Raw genomic sequence first — 14,415 nt, forward strand, 5'->3', positions numbered from 1 at the left:
TGACCTTTGTGGCGTGTTCTGACGTGACGGAACTTCGATGTGACCAAAAGGCATTGCTTTCATTTTCATTGTTTTATTCAACGGATATCGTCAAGATACTGGACACTGAACGGGACAATTCCGATAGGGGAGGTAAATACTAGCTAATGACATCAGGAGCCATAAACCAGCATTGGACCGGGACGGGGGCCGCTACTTACTACAAACCACCTTTGGCCCGCAGGCTGCGGAAAAAACATGTGACCTGTGCACCCGGTCCCCAATAATCTTGATGAGGATGGGTCAGGGGTCAAATGACTGGTCCAAAATTCCGTGAGTCCAATCAGTCACTTCGTCGGAAAGCGGTTTAACAGAGCCAACACGGTGTAAACCATGAACAAAGAAACTTTACTGTTATATATGTGTTTATATGGCATTGCGTGATGAAAGTGTAGCTATGTGAGTTGTAGTGCTGCTGCAGCAATGTAGCAACTGACACGTAGTGTGGTTTACTATTTAAACAGAGATGTCATATAGAACAGATGAGGACATGTACGTTTTGTTTGGTGATTGCGATTTTAGTCTTGGTGTGTTCTCCCGTGCAGCGTAGGTCCGTAACACAGACTCTGGTGATCACACAGCTGTAGTGTCGAGAGGTTTGGCATCATTGAAATGCAAGCTGATTATTATTGCTGCTGATATATAAAATTTATGTGCAGAAAAGACGGACCAAGTGTATGTGGTCTAAAGCTCTGTCCGTGAGGCTCGACTTTCTCTGGAAATCATTGCCCATCACAAGAACCCTTGAGTATTAATGCTTCTCGATAATAGGTCCAATTATAGATCGGAGGTTTATAGAAATTAACCAAAGGCACATATATATGTACACAGACACGTATTCTGTGCGAAAATTACAGAGATTTTGTACATTTTGTCACGCGGACCTTAGTGAGACTCGTGTAGACGTTTTGTGCTGGTCCGACGCATGTAGATTTCCTCATTAGCTGTGATTTGGACATTGATGGATGTATTATTATATTTATTACGTACTTAATGATAAAGGCGGTGTTGGGAATCAGTGCAAGCTAATGCGAGCCTTAACACGGCCTTGTTACGCCGGCGGCAGATGTCTACATCATACCCGACTCATTAGTATCTGCGTCAGATTAAACCTGTGAATGTTCGATGTGTGATTTGCAGCATCTCTTATTACTCATGGGGAATTCAAACTCTAACTACGGGATAAATTACGGAGATAATTTCCGGACGTTTGGAGTGACATCCATCACTCTACTTCAGCGTCTGACTAATGAACTAACAGAACCGGTAACACAATATAGGCCAGATTCAAGCAACTGGAAAAATCAGTTGGACATGATATATTACTGTACAGTGTTCCTGATGCTGCATTAGGAGTCGTTTTACTCTTATCGTATCTTTAAAACATTCATCACCACACGTACACGTATATATGTATACGTGATAACCAACCAGAGAAACCATGCAAAGAAAAATGGGCATTGACCATTTCAAACTTCTAGAACAGCTGACGGTAGTAAATTTGACTCCTTTTTTGATATCCCATGATTCATGGTCCTTGGTTCCTTCCACTCGGGACCGATTCTAACCTCCTTGCAGTAACCGGCAACAATCAACAGGACAGAAGCTGCCTACTTCCTGTTGTATTCCCGTATCCTATGAAATCCATCCTCACACACACCCATAAATGCTTTGCAAATGTTACATTGTCACTCAAGCTCCTGTAACCAAGGTGATTAAATACACATAATACGCATAAAAGCTTTGTAAATGTTACATTGTCAGTCAGCTTCTGTAACTAAGGTGATTAAATACTTCCCAGCGACCCTGTGATGTGTAATGTGAACCAGTCAGATTTGCGATGAGGGAGGTGACAGACAGTCATGAAAAAATGTCAACTGAGAACATCCTGGTTGTGTAAAAAGAGTCTCTTTATTCAGGAGAGCGCAAAGTCTTCATTTAATTCACAAAATACTACTGTAACAGTAACTGCAGCTATTCTATATGTTCTGGAAGTGAGGGGCTACTCCATGTCCTTATATGGAAGTGAGGGGCTACTCCATGTCCTTATATGGAAGTGAGGGGCTACTCCATGTCCTGGATTGAGGGGCTACTCCATGTCCTGGAAGTGAGGGGCTACTCCATGTCCTTATATGGAAGTGAGGGGCTACTCCATGTCCTTATATGGAAGTGAGGGGCTACTCCATGTCCTGGAAGTGAGGGGTTACTCCATGTCCTTATATGGAAGTGAGGGGCTACTCCATGTCCTGGAAGTGTTCCTCCCAGGGGCTGACCGTGACCTTGGGCCTGGGTAGTTGCTGAAGGTCATTGTGAACAGCCTCGGCGAGCGGGTTTGCCTGGAGGTCCACGTCTGCTACCGACTCCATCCCACCCAGCTTCCCAACATCAACCCCTGCCGGAGAAACATACATCAGAACTGTGTATGTATACATGCCGATATACATGTTCACTGTACAAATGTACATCAGAACTGTGCATACACACTCCCACATGTACATTTATGTTACTTCATCCCACCCAGCTTCCCAACGTGAACCCCTGCAGGCGAAACATACAGAGCTGTGTATACACTCCCACGTATACATGCTGATATATATCAGAACTGTGTATACACTCCCACGTGTACATGTACATTTATTTTACCCCTGCCAGAGAAACATACATCAGAACATATCCAATACAAACGGGTATTCCGTATCACCCGAGGTATCAGCCCAAACGCGCGTCCGATTGCCCAAAGGTCGGAGGAGGGCCCTGTTGTATTATATTTATGTCATACCTGCCCAAGAAAACGCGCTTTTAAATGCAAAATGAGCCAACACTTTGTCCCTAAACCCGAAAATGCAACAACATCAGTTCCAACATTCGAATTCTGTATACCGATTTTTGAAAAGCAGCACATGCGGTTAGGGTGAAATACATTCACATTGTTCTATGGAAGCCATGTTAAGTGTTAAGAGCTACGAACTCACCCACGATGGCATTGTTGCTGGCATTAAGAGTGACAAACTCACCCACGATGGCATTGTTGCTGGCATTAAGAGTGACAAACTCACCCACGATGGCATTGTTGCTAGCGTTAAGAGTGACAAACTCACCCACGATGGCATTGTTGCTTTGAGTGTTAAGAGTAACAAACTCACCCACGATGGCATTGTTGCTAGTGTTAAGAGTGACAAACTCACCCACGATGGCATTGCTGCTAGTGTTAAGAGTAACAAACTCACCCACGATGGCATTGTTGCTAGTGTTAAGAGTGACAAACTCACCCACGATGGCATTGTTGCTAGCATTCAGACTGACAAGAGCCTTCAGCTGGAACACAGCCTCAGGAAAGATGGAGAAGCGGTTGTGCGAGATGTCGAGCCTCTGCAGCTGCTGCAGCTGCTGAAGTTCTGCAGGCAGACTCTGCAGCTGGTTCCTGGACAGCTGCAGCTCTAAAACACAAACATGGCTGTGGTTACAACTGCTGAAGATGCAGGTATACTATAACTACACATACTGTACATGAACATAGACTACATACTACATACAATCTTCACATTCTACTCACACTGAATTTGAGGACTGAATTTGGAAAATGAACTATATGTGCCTATAATGTGACTGTGTTGTATATATAATAATGTACATGTTTGTAACGTTTCGGTATATTGTTGGGTTCAATTTGTATTTTCATGAAATTGTATGTCTTAATGTGTGCCCAGGGATACCTGAAAAGCAGATCAATGGGTCTGAGGTATTCCCTGGTGAAATAAATAAACTTGAAACTGTACAGACATACATGTAGGCATGAGTACCTTGCAGATGAGGGAACTGTGCAGGGAGCCTTTTGGGCAGCAGCTTGAGCAGGTTGCTGTTCAGAATGCAGCAGTGCACTTCTGTGTTCCTCAGTAGCTGGTACACGGCAACTGGGAAACTAGTCAGCTCACAGGAGGCCAGGTCTGTAACAAACACGGGGAAACTAGTCAGCTCACAGGAGGCAAGGTCTGTAGATATAGCAACAAACGTTCAGAAATTATGCATAGATTTCCACACTGCTAACACTGTGACAGTGACACAGCTGTACAGCCCCTACACAGCTACTGTTACACAGTACCCGCCCCAGCCCTGTACCTGTACACGTACCCAGGTTGCCGTCGGATTTCGCCTCCTCACACCGCCGCACAACCCGCGTTACGGAAGCTGCGGCCATTCTTAGTAACCTCCGGAACACACGCTGGGTACGGTAAGCTACTGCATGTTGTCGCTATTTCTGTCCTTATTTAACGTTTAATATCTCGCTAGACGTGGTCCCTTGTTGCTGGTTTGTGCTTGGTCCAGTCCAGAGTCAATTTGTAGCTCCAGGTATTTAACTCTCGGCGTTTGTTGCCCAAATTTAGTCCTCAGCTGCAGACGACGTTTATTCAGCCGCCATGTTTGTGACCTCTGACCCGGCTAGGAACTTGGGCTGTTCCAAAAAAAAGGAGGGTGGGTTGAAGAGTTGGGTTTTCTACTTTCTGACTCCTTTAATATTATCAACCGAGTGTCTTGAAGACCCCCTTTTCATTTCATCCATATTCAAGTGCATTGCCCCCCTTAAAAGTTACATCCAAATCAAGCCAAGTCAAGTGACTTGACCCCCTATAATTTCATCCAAATCCAGAGTTTGCCCCTTGTAAAATACCAAATTCAGAGCAAATTTACAAATCCAGAGTTTGCTTGACCCCCCTCAATCCAAATCCAACAAAATCAACACCAATATATAACCCCCCTATATGAAATCCGAACTTTTAAACCCCCCCTCCCCAGTTATGTTTTTGGGCGGTCCCTTGTGTAAGGTCGTGACCTTTAGGCAAGATGGCGGCTGCGGAGACGGCGAGTCGTGTGTGCGAAACGGACGGTTGTTCGAACCCCGCGCGGCTGCAGTGCCCCAAGTGCCTCCAGCTCGGCATTCCCGGGTCGTTCTTCTGCTCTCAGGTAAGGTTAAACGTTAGTTTCCGCACGGGCGGGTTCAGATCGGTGCTGTTTGTAGCCAGGTTTTACGTTAGCGTGTGGGGAGGGGGGCAGGTTTATCAGGTGGGGCAGTTTCCGCAGGCCGGGTTCAGATCGCTGCTAAAAGCGTGTGGGGAGGGGGCGGGGTAAAACCCAGGCGTGGCGACTTGGTTACACTATTGTATGATAACAAGTCAGTTGTCTGTGTAATAATTATCTGTCTGATCCGCGTGTTTGATCCCATCAGGACTGCTTTAAGGGCAGCTGGGGTTCACACAAGAAGCTGCACAAAGTCGCGGCCATCAAGACTGCAGAAAGTGCTGCTGCCCAGTCTCCACAGAAGTACAACCCCTGGCCTGGCTACAGGTTCACTGGCAAAGTACGGCCATATCCACTGGTAAGTACATACTGTACTTTATGTCCTACCTGGGCCGCGATTACGTTCGATACGGGTGTTCCGGCCCGTGTGATAACTAGCGGTACGGCCCGGGGGTTCTTATCACGTACGGCCCGGGGCTTCCAAATGTTCCATAGAACGATTCGAACGCGTTTCGCCCTAACCGCTTGCACCGCTTTCGAAAATTCGAATATACAAATTCGGACGTTGGGATTGATGTTGTAGCGTTTTTTGGGTTAGGGACACCAAATTTTCGCTCATTTTGCATTGAAAGACGTGTTTTCTTGGGTGGGTATGACATAAATAAAATACAACACGGTGTATTCCGCATCACCCTCGGTCCCAGCCCTCCCGCGGATCGGATCTCCCTCCGGCCTTCGGCCGTTGGGCGATCCGACGTGCGGTCGGGCTGGTACCTCGGGTGATACGGAATATCTTGTGTTGTATTCTATATTTATGTCATACCTGGGCCGCGATTACGTTCGATACGGGTGTTCCGGCCCGTGTGATAACTAGCGGTACGGCCCGGGCTTCCAAATGTTCCATATAGAATTCAGGTGAAAGCTTGGACCAAAGAAGTAAGTTGTAGCTGTTCTGTTGTCTTGACTTTAAAAGATGTTGCTTGATTTTTTAATCGAACACGTTTCGCGCGCAATCGAAACTTTGACCATCGAATTCGGATGTTAGAATTAAGACTATACAGCTGTATTGTACATACATGTATGTTTGTATTGTTACTGTCTGTTTCTGTTTCCAGAGTGCGAAGCGAGAAGTGCCTGACCACATTCCCCGGCCTGACTATGCAGACCACACGGAGGGTAACACTTGTCTCAAATATTTTTATCATAATAACGTGAAAACTATTCCATAACAGGTAATACTATATAGCTCGTTGACTTATTTTGTGACTAAGACGTGTACCCACCGGAATTTAAAATTTTGCTCTGTAAAGATATAAAGCATCACAAGTACAAGTAGTATCTTCACAAGTGTCTAGTAATGACCCTTGACCCACGGATGTGCCATTTCTGTGCAGGGGTGCCCTCTAGTGAGCTAGCACTGAAAGGCAGCACACAGAGCCGGGTTCATGTACCCCCCTAACCATGTACCCCCCTATCTGTGCAGGGGTGCCCTCTAGTGAGCTTGCGCTGAAAGGCAGCACACAAATCCGAGTTCTGTCAGACGAGGAGATAGAAGGCATGAGGGTCGCTTGTCGGGTAAGTACAAAACATGCATCCCCTTTCCCTAACCTTGTAGCCCACCTGTAACCATGTATCCCCCCAACCATGCACCCCCCTTCCGTAAAACTAACCACGTACCCCCTGCCCCCCCAACCACGTACGTCCCAACCATGCACCCCCCTTCCGTAAAACTAACCATGTACCCCACCTAACCAGGTAAGAACAAAACTTACATGAGAGTTGCTTGTTGGGTAAGATGAATGATAAAAAACATTATGAAATATACATGTTGTAACCCCCTCTCCATATCTTCGATGCCCCTGCAGCTTGGCCGGGAGGTTTTGGATGCTGCAGCGGCGGCCATCGCGGTCGGCATGACGACAGATGAGATAGACAGAGTGGTCCATGAGGTGAGCAGCGAGTTTCCTTTAGGATTGTATATCATTATATCATATATGGCAGTCACTGAGGCTGAATGGTGTGATTTAGAGCATTAGAGGTGCATGAGGTGAGCAGTCTTCCTCAGGATTGTTGCAGACACAATATGTTTTATCATGACAATTCATCTGTGCTGGTAGTAATCATAGTAAAACTTTGGACTTCATTCCAACACAAAGTTTACACAGAGATCAAATTTGTAGCGACCACTGTTGCCTTCATTAGGATAATTAATGACCAATCACTTCACAACATGATCTCGCGAGAGTTACGGTGACAAACACGTGACCTTATTCACAGTAGACTTTACTGATGCGTGACAAAATGTTTCTTGCCATCCAATATAATATCAACTATTTCCACCAGAAGTTAATGTTTAGTGGACTGATGTTCTGTCCTTGCAGGCGAGTGTTGACCGGGAGTGCTACCCTTCTCCACTCAACTACTACACATTTCCCAAGTCATGCTGCACGTAAGTAACTACACATTTCCCACGTAAGTAACTACACATTTCCCAAGTCATGCTGCACGTAAGGAAACTTTTCTGTCAGATTTGGTCTTTTTTGGCAAAATGAGTCATGATGGCCCCAACGGCAACTGTGCAACTTTATTTCTCATCCTTAAAATCAGCCTATTTCTATTACTGACATCTGACATATCGATGCTTACCTATCCCACAATGCTTTGCAGCTCTGTGAACGAGGTCATCTGCCACGGCATTCCTGACCTTCGACCCCTACAGGATGGCGACATTGTCAATGGTGAGTGACATCACCACTTTGGTGGGTGACATCACCACTTTGGTGAGAGACATCACCAGTTTGGTGAGTGACATCACCACTTTGGTGGGTGACATCACCACTTTGGTGAGAGATCACACATTCTGTCTTGCCAACTCTCATCAGTTGTTCCAGTCCTGTACTTAGAGCTAGGAAGACATCAACTCAGGAAAACTAACTTATTCTACAATGTTCTGTTTTTGTCCAGTTGACGTGACTGTGTACCACAGAGGTTTCCATGGAGATCTGAACGAGACATTTTTTGTGGGGAAAGTTGACGAGGCCAGCAGAAAGTTGGTCCGTGTGACGCACGAGTGCCTGACCAAGGCCATCGAAGCAGGTACTAATCCTCCTGCTGGGCACAGAGTTCAACTTTTCTTTATTCAGATGAACTTTAGAATTTAGAAAACATCACAGGAGTGCAGCCTGAATTGTGCTATAGTTTACAATATGTACAGCTGTCAAAAAACATTTGATCACTTAAGCATTAACAGATGGACAATATCATTGTGATCACGAGATCAAGTGTGTTGATGTACTTCACAAATATGGAAATCAACACAGAAAAAACAGCACACTACAGAGGGCTAAATCCCTACCTAAAACTCCTGCATTCACCCGAGGGCTAATTGCAAGTACAGAATTTAAAACAAGTACGTTAGAACAGGCAAATTGATACACAAAGAAATACTGCTAAACTTCTAAAAGCTATATACTGGGCTTGACTTCTTTTTTGAAGGCAGAGGAAGACAAAAGATCCTAATAAATGATTTTTCCTGCTGCAGTAAAACCAGGAGTGAGGTACCGAGAAGTGGGCAACATAATCCAGAAACATGCGCAGGCCAACGGCTTCTCTGTGGTCAAGACTTACTAGTGGGCACGGCATCAACCAGTAAGTATCAGTCTTATAATATATACAATGTACTGTGGATATCGAACAGTATCTGCCTTACTGTGGGCACGGCATCAACCAGTAAGTATCAGTCTTATAATATATACAATGTACTGTGGATATCGAACAGTATCTGCCATACTGTGGGCACGGCATCAATCAGTACCAGTCTTATAATATACAATGTACTGTGGATATCAACCATCGAGTATCGAACTTACATTATTCTGTATAAGTATAGCCAGTATAACCGCCCTTCGGCATCGCAAACCAGCTTCACAGGCACATTCGTGGCTGCTACATAACCCCGAATGAACATCCAACTCTAAACATTGACATATATAATATATACTATGAGCATCAACCAGTGAGTATCTCTGTAGCATAGCATTTACCATGGCCAGTTCACTTTGTGGTCTATTACAAACCCCTGCCATGGCCTTACTCCAGCTCACATGTGGTATATTACAAACCCCTATCATGACCTTACAGAATAAGAAATGTGATCTTCTCACTTTCTGTCACAGTCATGTGATTGTTTGTTTGTTTGTAGGTTGTTCCACACGGCTCCCAGTGTTCCACATTATGCAAGTAGGTACCCTTTACTCTGCCATGTTTTACCTCATTTGATAAAAGTTTCTGTGTGTGGTAGGTGCACTTAAAAATAGCTAGCAAATGTATGGACTAATACACCTGTGTGCGGTAGGTGCAACAAAGCCATATAGGAGTGATGAAATGTTTTATATTACAGAGAACAAGGCCACCGGCGTGATGAAGCCAGGCCATACATTTACCATCGAGCCGATGATTTCTGTTGTGTGTGTTTATGTTGCATGATGAAGCCTGTATGTTGTATGTTACAGAGAATAAAGCTATAGGAGTAATGAAGCCTGTCGTGTGTGTGAATGTTATATGTTGTATGTTACAGAGAACAAGGCCATCGGTGTGATGATATGTTTTATGTTTTGTGCAGAAAACAAGGCTATAGGAGTGATGAAGCCTGTATGTTATATGTTGTATGTTACAGAGAACAAAGCTATAGGAGTGATGAAGCCCGGCCACACCTTCACCATCGAGCCGATGATCTCGGAGGGAACGTGGCGTGACGACACATAGTGCTGTGTGTTGAAATGTTGTATGTTGTAGAGAACAATGTTGTGTGTTCTGTTTTGTACAGAGAACAAGGCTATAGGAGTGATGAAGCCCGGTCACACCTTCACCATTGAGCCGATGATCTCGGAGGGAACGTGGCGTGACGACACATAGTGCTGTGTGTTGAAATGTTGTATGTTGTAGAGAACAATGTTGTGTGTTCTGTTTTGTACAGAGAACAAGGCTATAGGAGTGATGAAGCCAGGTCACACCTTCACCATCGAGCCGATGATTTCTGTTCTGTGTGTTTATGAGATGAAATGTTGTATGTTACAGAGAACAAGGCTATAGGAGTGATGAAGCCTGGCCACACCTTCACCATCGAGCCGATGATCTCTGTTCTGTGTGTTTATGAGATGAAATGTTGTATGTTACAGAGAACAAAGCTATAGGTGTAATGAAGCCTGGCCACACCTTCACCATCGAGCCGATGATCTCGGAGGGAACGTGGCGTGATGACACATAGTGCTGTGTGTTGAAATGTTGTATGTTGTAGAGAACAATGTTGTGTGTTCTGTTTTGTACAGAGAACAAAGCTATAGGAGTGATGAAGCCCGGCCACACCTTCACCATCGAGCCGATGATTTCTGTTCTGTGTGTTTATGTTGCATGATAAATCCTGAATGTTGTATATTACAGAGAACAAAGCTAAAGGAGTGATGAAGCCTGTATGTTATATGTTGTATGTTACAGAGAACAAGGCTATAGGAGTGATGAAGCCTGGCCACACCTTCACCATCGAACCGATGATCTCGGAGGGAACGTGGCGCGACGACACGTGGCCGGACAACTGGACGGCGGTGACGGTTGACGGGAAGCGGTCAGCGCAGTTCGAGCAGACGCTGCTGGTGACGGAGGTCGGCTGCGAGGTGCTGACCCGGCGCCGCGACAACGACGGGAAACCGCACTTCCTTGACAGTTAGCCGGCCTGGGGCCAGGCTTAGCCGTTACATGTAGGGCTGTGTACCAGTCCAACAAAATCTAAATGTCTGGAAAAATCATGTCACCTTTACCCTTTTGTTTTAAACCACGGTTAGCGGGCCACTTCCTGGACGGTTAGCGGGTCTGAAGGGCAGCTGCCAGTTCTGTAGCTCGTTAAGTGGCTTGTTAAGTGGCAAGCCGACACAACCACTGTCACATATTCCCAACCACAGATGTACAACTATGGTTAGGGCCATGTTTAGATATTTCAGATGGCAGATGGACAAGCGTAGTTAAGGCCATTTTCAGATATTTCAAACAACAGATGTACAACCATAATTACAACCGAATAGCAAAGTTCTTCTTACCACAACCATTTTATTTTTCACTAGCCGATGTTTCAATGACCGTCTGTCATCTTCATCAGGGCAATTTATGCCCTGTCATGAAAAATAAATGGTTGTGATAAAAAGAACTTTGCTATTCAGTCGTTTACCAACCTGATGAAATTATTTCGGACATAATTACAACCATTTTCAGAATTAGATATTTCAGATGACAGATGTACAAGCAAAACCTGGTTCTCAGATTGTGTGTGTGAAACCTGCAACTTTGAAATAACAATAAAGACTTTCAAATCCACCCATTCTGAGGCTGTGATCTTCAGTTCTGTCTTACCACTGCTGTAAGTGATGTGACCAAATAATAAATTATATCTGAACATTGATTAAGACAGTGTCAAATTGCCAAGCCAGTATCAAATCCGCAAGGCATTATCAATTGGTAAGACAGTATCAAATTGTCAAAGCACTAGTAGTATCAAATTGTCAAGGCACTAGTATCAAATTATCAAGACAGTATCAAATTGTCGAGACAGTATCAAATCTGCAAGACAGTATCAAATTGTCAAGACAGTATCAAATTGTCAAGACAGTATCAAATTTGCAAGGCGGTATGAAGTTGACAAGACAGTATCAAATTGTCAAGACAGTATAAAATTGGCAAGACAGTATCAAATTGGCAAGACAGTATCAAGTTAAATAAGCCTAAACCTCTGCTTGGAAAGAATGTTCAACTAATGAGTGTATAATATAGTGGCCAAATGGCCAAAGAGGATCCTCACACTAGATGTGGCGGGTCCAAACCCCCGTGGTCGCCCTAGGAGGAAATGGTACGACAACCCCGGGAGGACCTCCACCACCTGAACTTAGACGAGATCAACCCACAGGACAGAGGCAAGTGGCGTGCTGCCATCAAGCCTCAGTATTGCAGTGCAAGCACATCTAACCTTCTTCTTCTTCTTCTTGAGTACTCTCTAACCACCCCTACTGGGGTATCACTGAGAGGGGGGGGGTGCGACGGACTATGGCTGCGCGGCCAGAAGCCCAGCCTTGAAGGCCTCCACTGTCTGGGCTTTTACAAGCTGGCCCGGTAACTTGTTCCACTCATTTATCGTTCTTGGAAAAAAAGAAAATCTAAAACAGTCTGTTTTGGCAGGTATTGCTTGATACTTATATTCATGACTTCCTCTGGTACGCCTATGGGCAGGTTTGAGGTATTGTTCCATTTGAATATTAATATGTCCATGAGCAATTTTATATAAAGATATCAAGCGAGCGGTTCTCCTTCTGTCAACAAGTAACGGCCACTGGAGGCGCTTTAGCATGTCAGAAACACTGCTGGTATAGTCATAATCACTAACAGCCATTCGCGCCGCCCTTCGTTGGACACGCTCCAACGCCTGGGAACCACCGATGGTGTGGGGATCCCATACAGTCGCACAGTACTCCAGGTGTGGGCGTACAAGTGTTCTGTAGCATGTAGATTTGACACGAAGAGGACAGTGCGAAAGGTTACGGCGGATGACTGCCAGTATCCTATTAGCTCTACCAGTGACATAATTTATATGTGTGTCCCATTTCATATCCTGTGATAGTTGGACTCCAAGATATGGATGGGTTTTAACACTAGTAAGATTTTCTGAACATAATCGGTATTGTGTAATAATCGGGTTACGCTTACGAGTAATATGAAGTGTGTGGCACTTTGAGGGGTTGAAGGACATTTGCCATGTGTCCTGCCACCGGGTCAGTGCATCGAGATCTTTTTGTAGATCAAGAGCATCTGAGGGTTTTTCAATAACCCGGTACAACAGGCAGTCATCGGCAAACAAACGCACACTAGAGGTCACAACACTCGGAAGATCATTGATATAAAGGAGAAACAAAAGCGGACCCAAAACAGTGCCTTGCGGTACTCCAGACACTACCTTGGCGGGCTTAGAGGCCACACCATCAAGGACAACTGATTGGCTTCTTTGAGTGAGAAAAGCTTGTAGCCATGTTAGCAATTTGCCAGAAATGCCATAGTGCTGGAGCTTATTCAGTAAGCGACTGTGGGGGACCTTATCATTAACCCTCGGAAGACGGGGAACAACAGACGATAAACCAGACAGTGAGTGAGTGTGTTGATATATTATAATTTATATAATTGTATTTAAAGAATTTAAAAACTGAGACAATACTTAGACAAGGAGCAGGAAACTTTAAGCAGCTTTACCTCAGGCCTGAAGACAAGAAAGTAAACCACATTAAAAAAATCGGATTCTGTTCTCTGTTTTTATTGCTGTGCAACATTCTACACATCACAAGGCACAAAGAAAGCATCAAAAATCTGTCTTGGAGACATAAAGCTGGTCAGAAACAGTCCAACTGTTTTCTTAAGCCAGTTATAACTGGTTTCAGTCGGGTGTAACTGGTTACAGCCAGTTATAACTGGTTCAGTCTGGATTGTGCAGATGGCAGCATCAGAAGTGGACCACAGACCGGATACTGGAAAGAAAAAGAAAAAGAAGTTTTGTAATAAGGATCATATGCATCACGTAAATTACGTCAATGAAGGTTAGACATCCTCCAGGTATTATATTTCCTTAACTCAGTGGCCACAACCTCCTGAATTCAAGAGCGTTTCAGTGTCCCTAATGAAAGGTACTGAATTCATCACAAAACAAATTATGTCTTTTTATGACAACCAGCATTTTCTCGCAACCCCTTCCCATATAAGGACACCCAGAATGCCTTGCCCTACCTCTCCCCAGCATGCATCAGGTGAAATGACTCGTTGATTTTGTCCAGCGGAAAGTTGTGGGAGACGAACTCGTCAACTTGGATCTTCCCTGCCTGGTACTCCTCCACAAGCTTAGGGACGCTGTCAACGCTTTTCCAACCTAAGTACAGGAAACAGCACTAGTTATACAGGGTACAACACAGAAAAACAGCACAGGTTACAGCAGCTGATACTCTTCCATCAGCCTGGCCACGCTGTCCACGCTCTTCCAACCTGTACAGCAACGGGTATACCACAGAAAACAGCACAGGTTTCACCTTGTATAGCACAATGGCATGATAAAGTATAAAGCCGCAGACTAACCTCCGAAGGCCGTCCCCTTCCACACCCGGCCTGTCACCAACTGGAACGGACGGGTGGAGATTTCTGTGCCAGGAACAAAAACAGTTCAGTTCAAGAATTTGTAAAAATTTGTCAAAAGTTCAGGAAATGCCTGACAGTTTCTATAGCTGACTCTTGCTATAATAAACAGTAATGGACTCACCCTGCCCCCCCTGACAATAATGGATTCACCCC

The 14,415-nt window shown here is 44.8% G+C and overlaps 3 protein-coding genes across 6 annotated transcripts in view; 1 reads left to right on the forward strand and 2 right to left on the reverse strand.

Annotated features, from left to right (window-relative positions):
* Window positions 1-1,941: 1,941 nt before the first annotated feature.
* On the reverse strand, window positions 1,942-4,496 carry LOC109481425 (leucine-rich repeat-containing protein 20-like). Of its 4 annotated transcripts, XM_019783999.1 has the most exons (5): window positions 4,168-4,496; window positions 3,840-4,028; window positions 3,309-3,476; window positions 2,283-2,431; window positions 1,942-2,225 (listed from the first exon to the last, which is right to left on the reverse strand). In XM_019783999.1, exons 1-5 carry the CDS (start codon window positions 4,232-4,234, stop codon window positions 2,217-2,219), a joined length of 582 nt encoding a protein of 193 aa, XP_019639558.1. In that variant the 5' UTR covers window positions 4,235-4,496; the 3' UTR covers window positions 1,942-2,216. The 4 variants fall into 4 exon arrangements, with proteins under 4 accessions (XP_019639558.1, XP_019639560.1, XP_019639557.1 ...); XM_019784001.1 differs by having other exon boundaries at window positions 1,942-2,431; window positions 3,840-3,983; window positions 4,168-4,495; XM_019783998.1 differs by having other exon boundaries at window positions 1,942-2,431; window positions 4,168-4,495.
* A 363-nt stretch (window positions 4,497-4,859) lies between these two features.
* LOC109481426 (methionine aminopeptidase 1-like) lies at window positions 4,860-11,196 on the forward strand. Its single transcript, XM_019784002.1, has 12 exons — window positions 4,860-4,998; window positions 5,261-5,410; window positions 6,168-6,228; window positions 6,536-6,627; window positions 6,918-7,001; window positions 7,434-7,501; window positions 7,720-7,790; window positions 8,017-8,148; window positions 8,594-8,667; window positions 8,750-8,781; window positions 9,254-9,291; window positions 10,546-11,196. Exons 1-12 carry the CDS (start codon window positions 4,879-4,881, stop codon window positions 10,773-10,775), a joined length of 1,152 nt encoding a protein of 383 aa, XP_019639561.1. The 5' UTR covers window positions 4,860-4,878; the 3' UTR covers window positions 10,776-11,196.
* A 2,181-nt stretch (window positions 11,197-13,377) lies between these two features.
* Window positions 13,378-14,415, reverse strand: part of LOC109481433 (alcohol dehydrogenase class-3-like) — a 6,251-nt gene continuing 5,213 nt past the window's right edge. The window contains exons 9-11 of the mRNA XM_019784010.1: window positions 14,203-14,265; window positions 13,861-13,999; window positions 13,378-13,604 (exon numbers count right to left, since the gene is read on the reverse strand). Coding sequence (XP_019639569.1) covers window positions 13,580-13,604; window positions 13,861-13,999; window positions 14,203-14,265 — 227 coding nt within the window. The 3' untranslated portion in view covers window positions 13,378-13,579. The remainder of the gene's footprint in view (window positions 13,605-13,860; window positions 14,000-14,202; window positions 14,266-14,415) is intronic.

The sequence above is a fragment of the Branchiostoma belcheri genome, unplaced genomic scaffold (assembly GCF_001625305.1).
Source record: "Branchiostoma belcheri isolate BF01 breed outbred unplaced genomic scaffold, Haploidv18h27 scaffold55, whole genome shotgun sequence".
Taxonomy (NCBI): Eukaryota; Metazoa; Chordata; class Leptocardii; order Amphioxiformes; family Branchiostomatidae; genus Branchiostoma; species Branchiostoma belcheri.

Excerpts from the sequence above, each read along its gene's own strand:
- LOC109481425 (XM_019783999.1), bottom strand. The coding sequence starts at position 4,234 with ATGGCCGCAGCTTCCGTAACGCGGGTTGTGCGGCGGTGTGAGGAGGCG. Across the intron at positions 4,029-4,167 it reads GAAATCCGACGGCAACCTGG|ACCTTGCCTCCTGTGAGCTG; the intron begins GTACGTGTACAG and ends CTATATCTACAG. Across the intron at positions 2,432-3,308 it reads TAGCAACAATGCCATCGTGG|GGGTTGATGTTGGGAAGCTG; the intron begins GTGAGTTTGTCA and ends TTTCTCCGGCAG.
- LOC109481426 (XM_019784002.1), top strand. The coding sequence starts at position 4,879 with ATGGCGGCTGCGGAGACGGCGAGTCGTGTGTGCGAAACGGACGGTTGT. Across the intron at positions 8,149-8,593 it reads GACCAAGGCCATCGAAGCAG|TAAAACCAGGAGTGAGGTAC; the intron begins GTACTAATCCTC and ends TTCCTGCTGCAG. Across the intron at positions 8,782-9,253 it reads TGTGGGCACGGCATCAACCA|GTTGTTCCACACGGCTCCCA; the intron begins GTAAGTATCAGT and ends GTTTGTTTGTAG.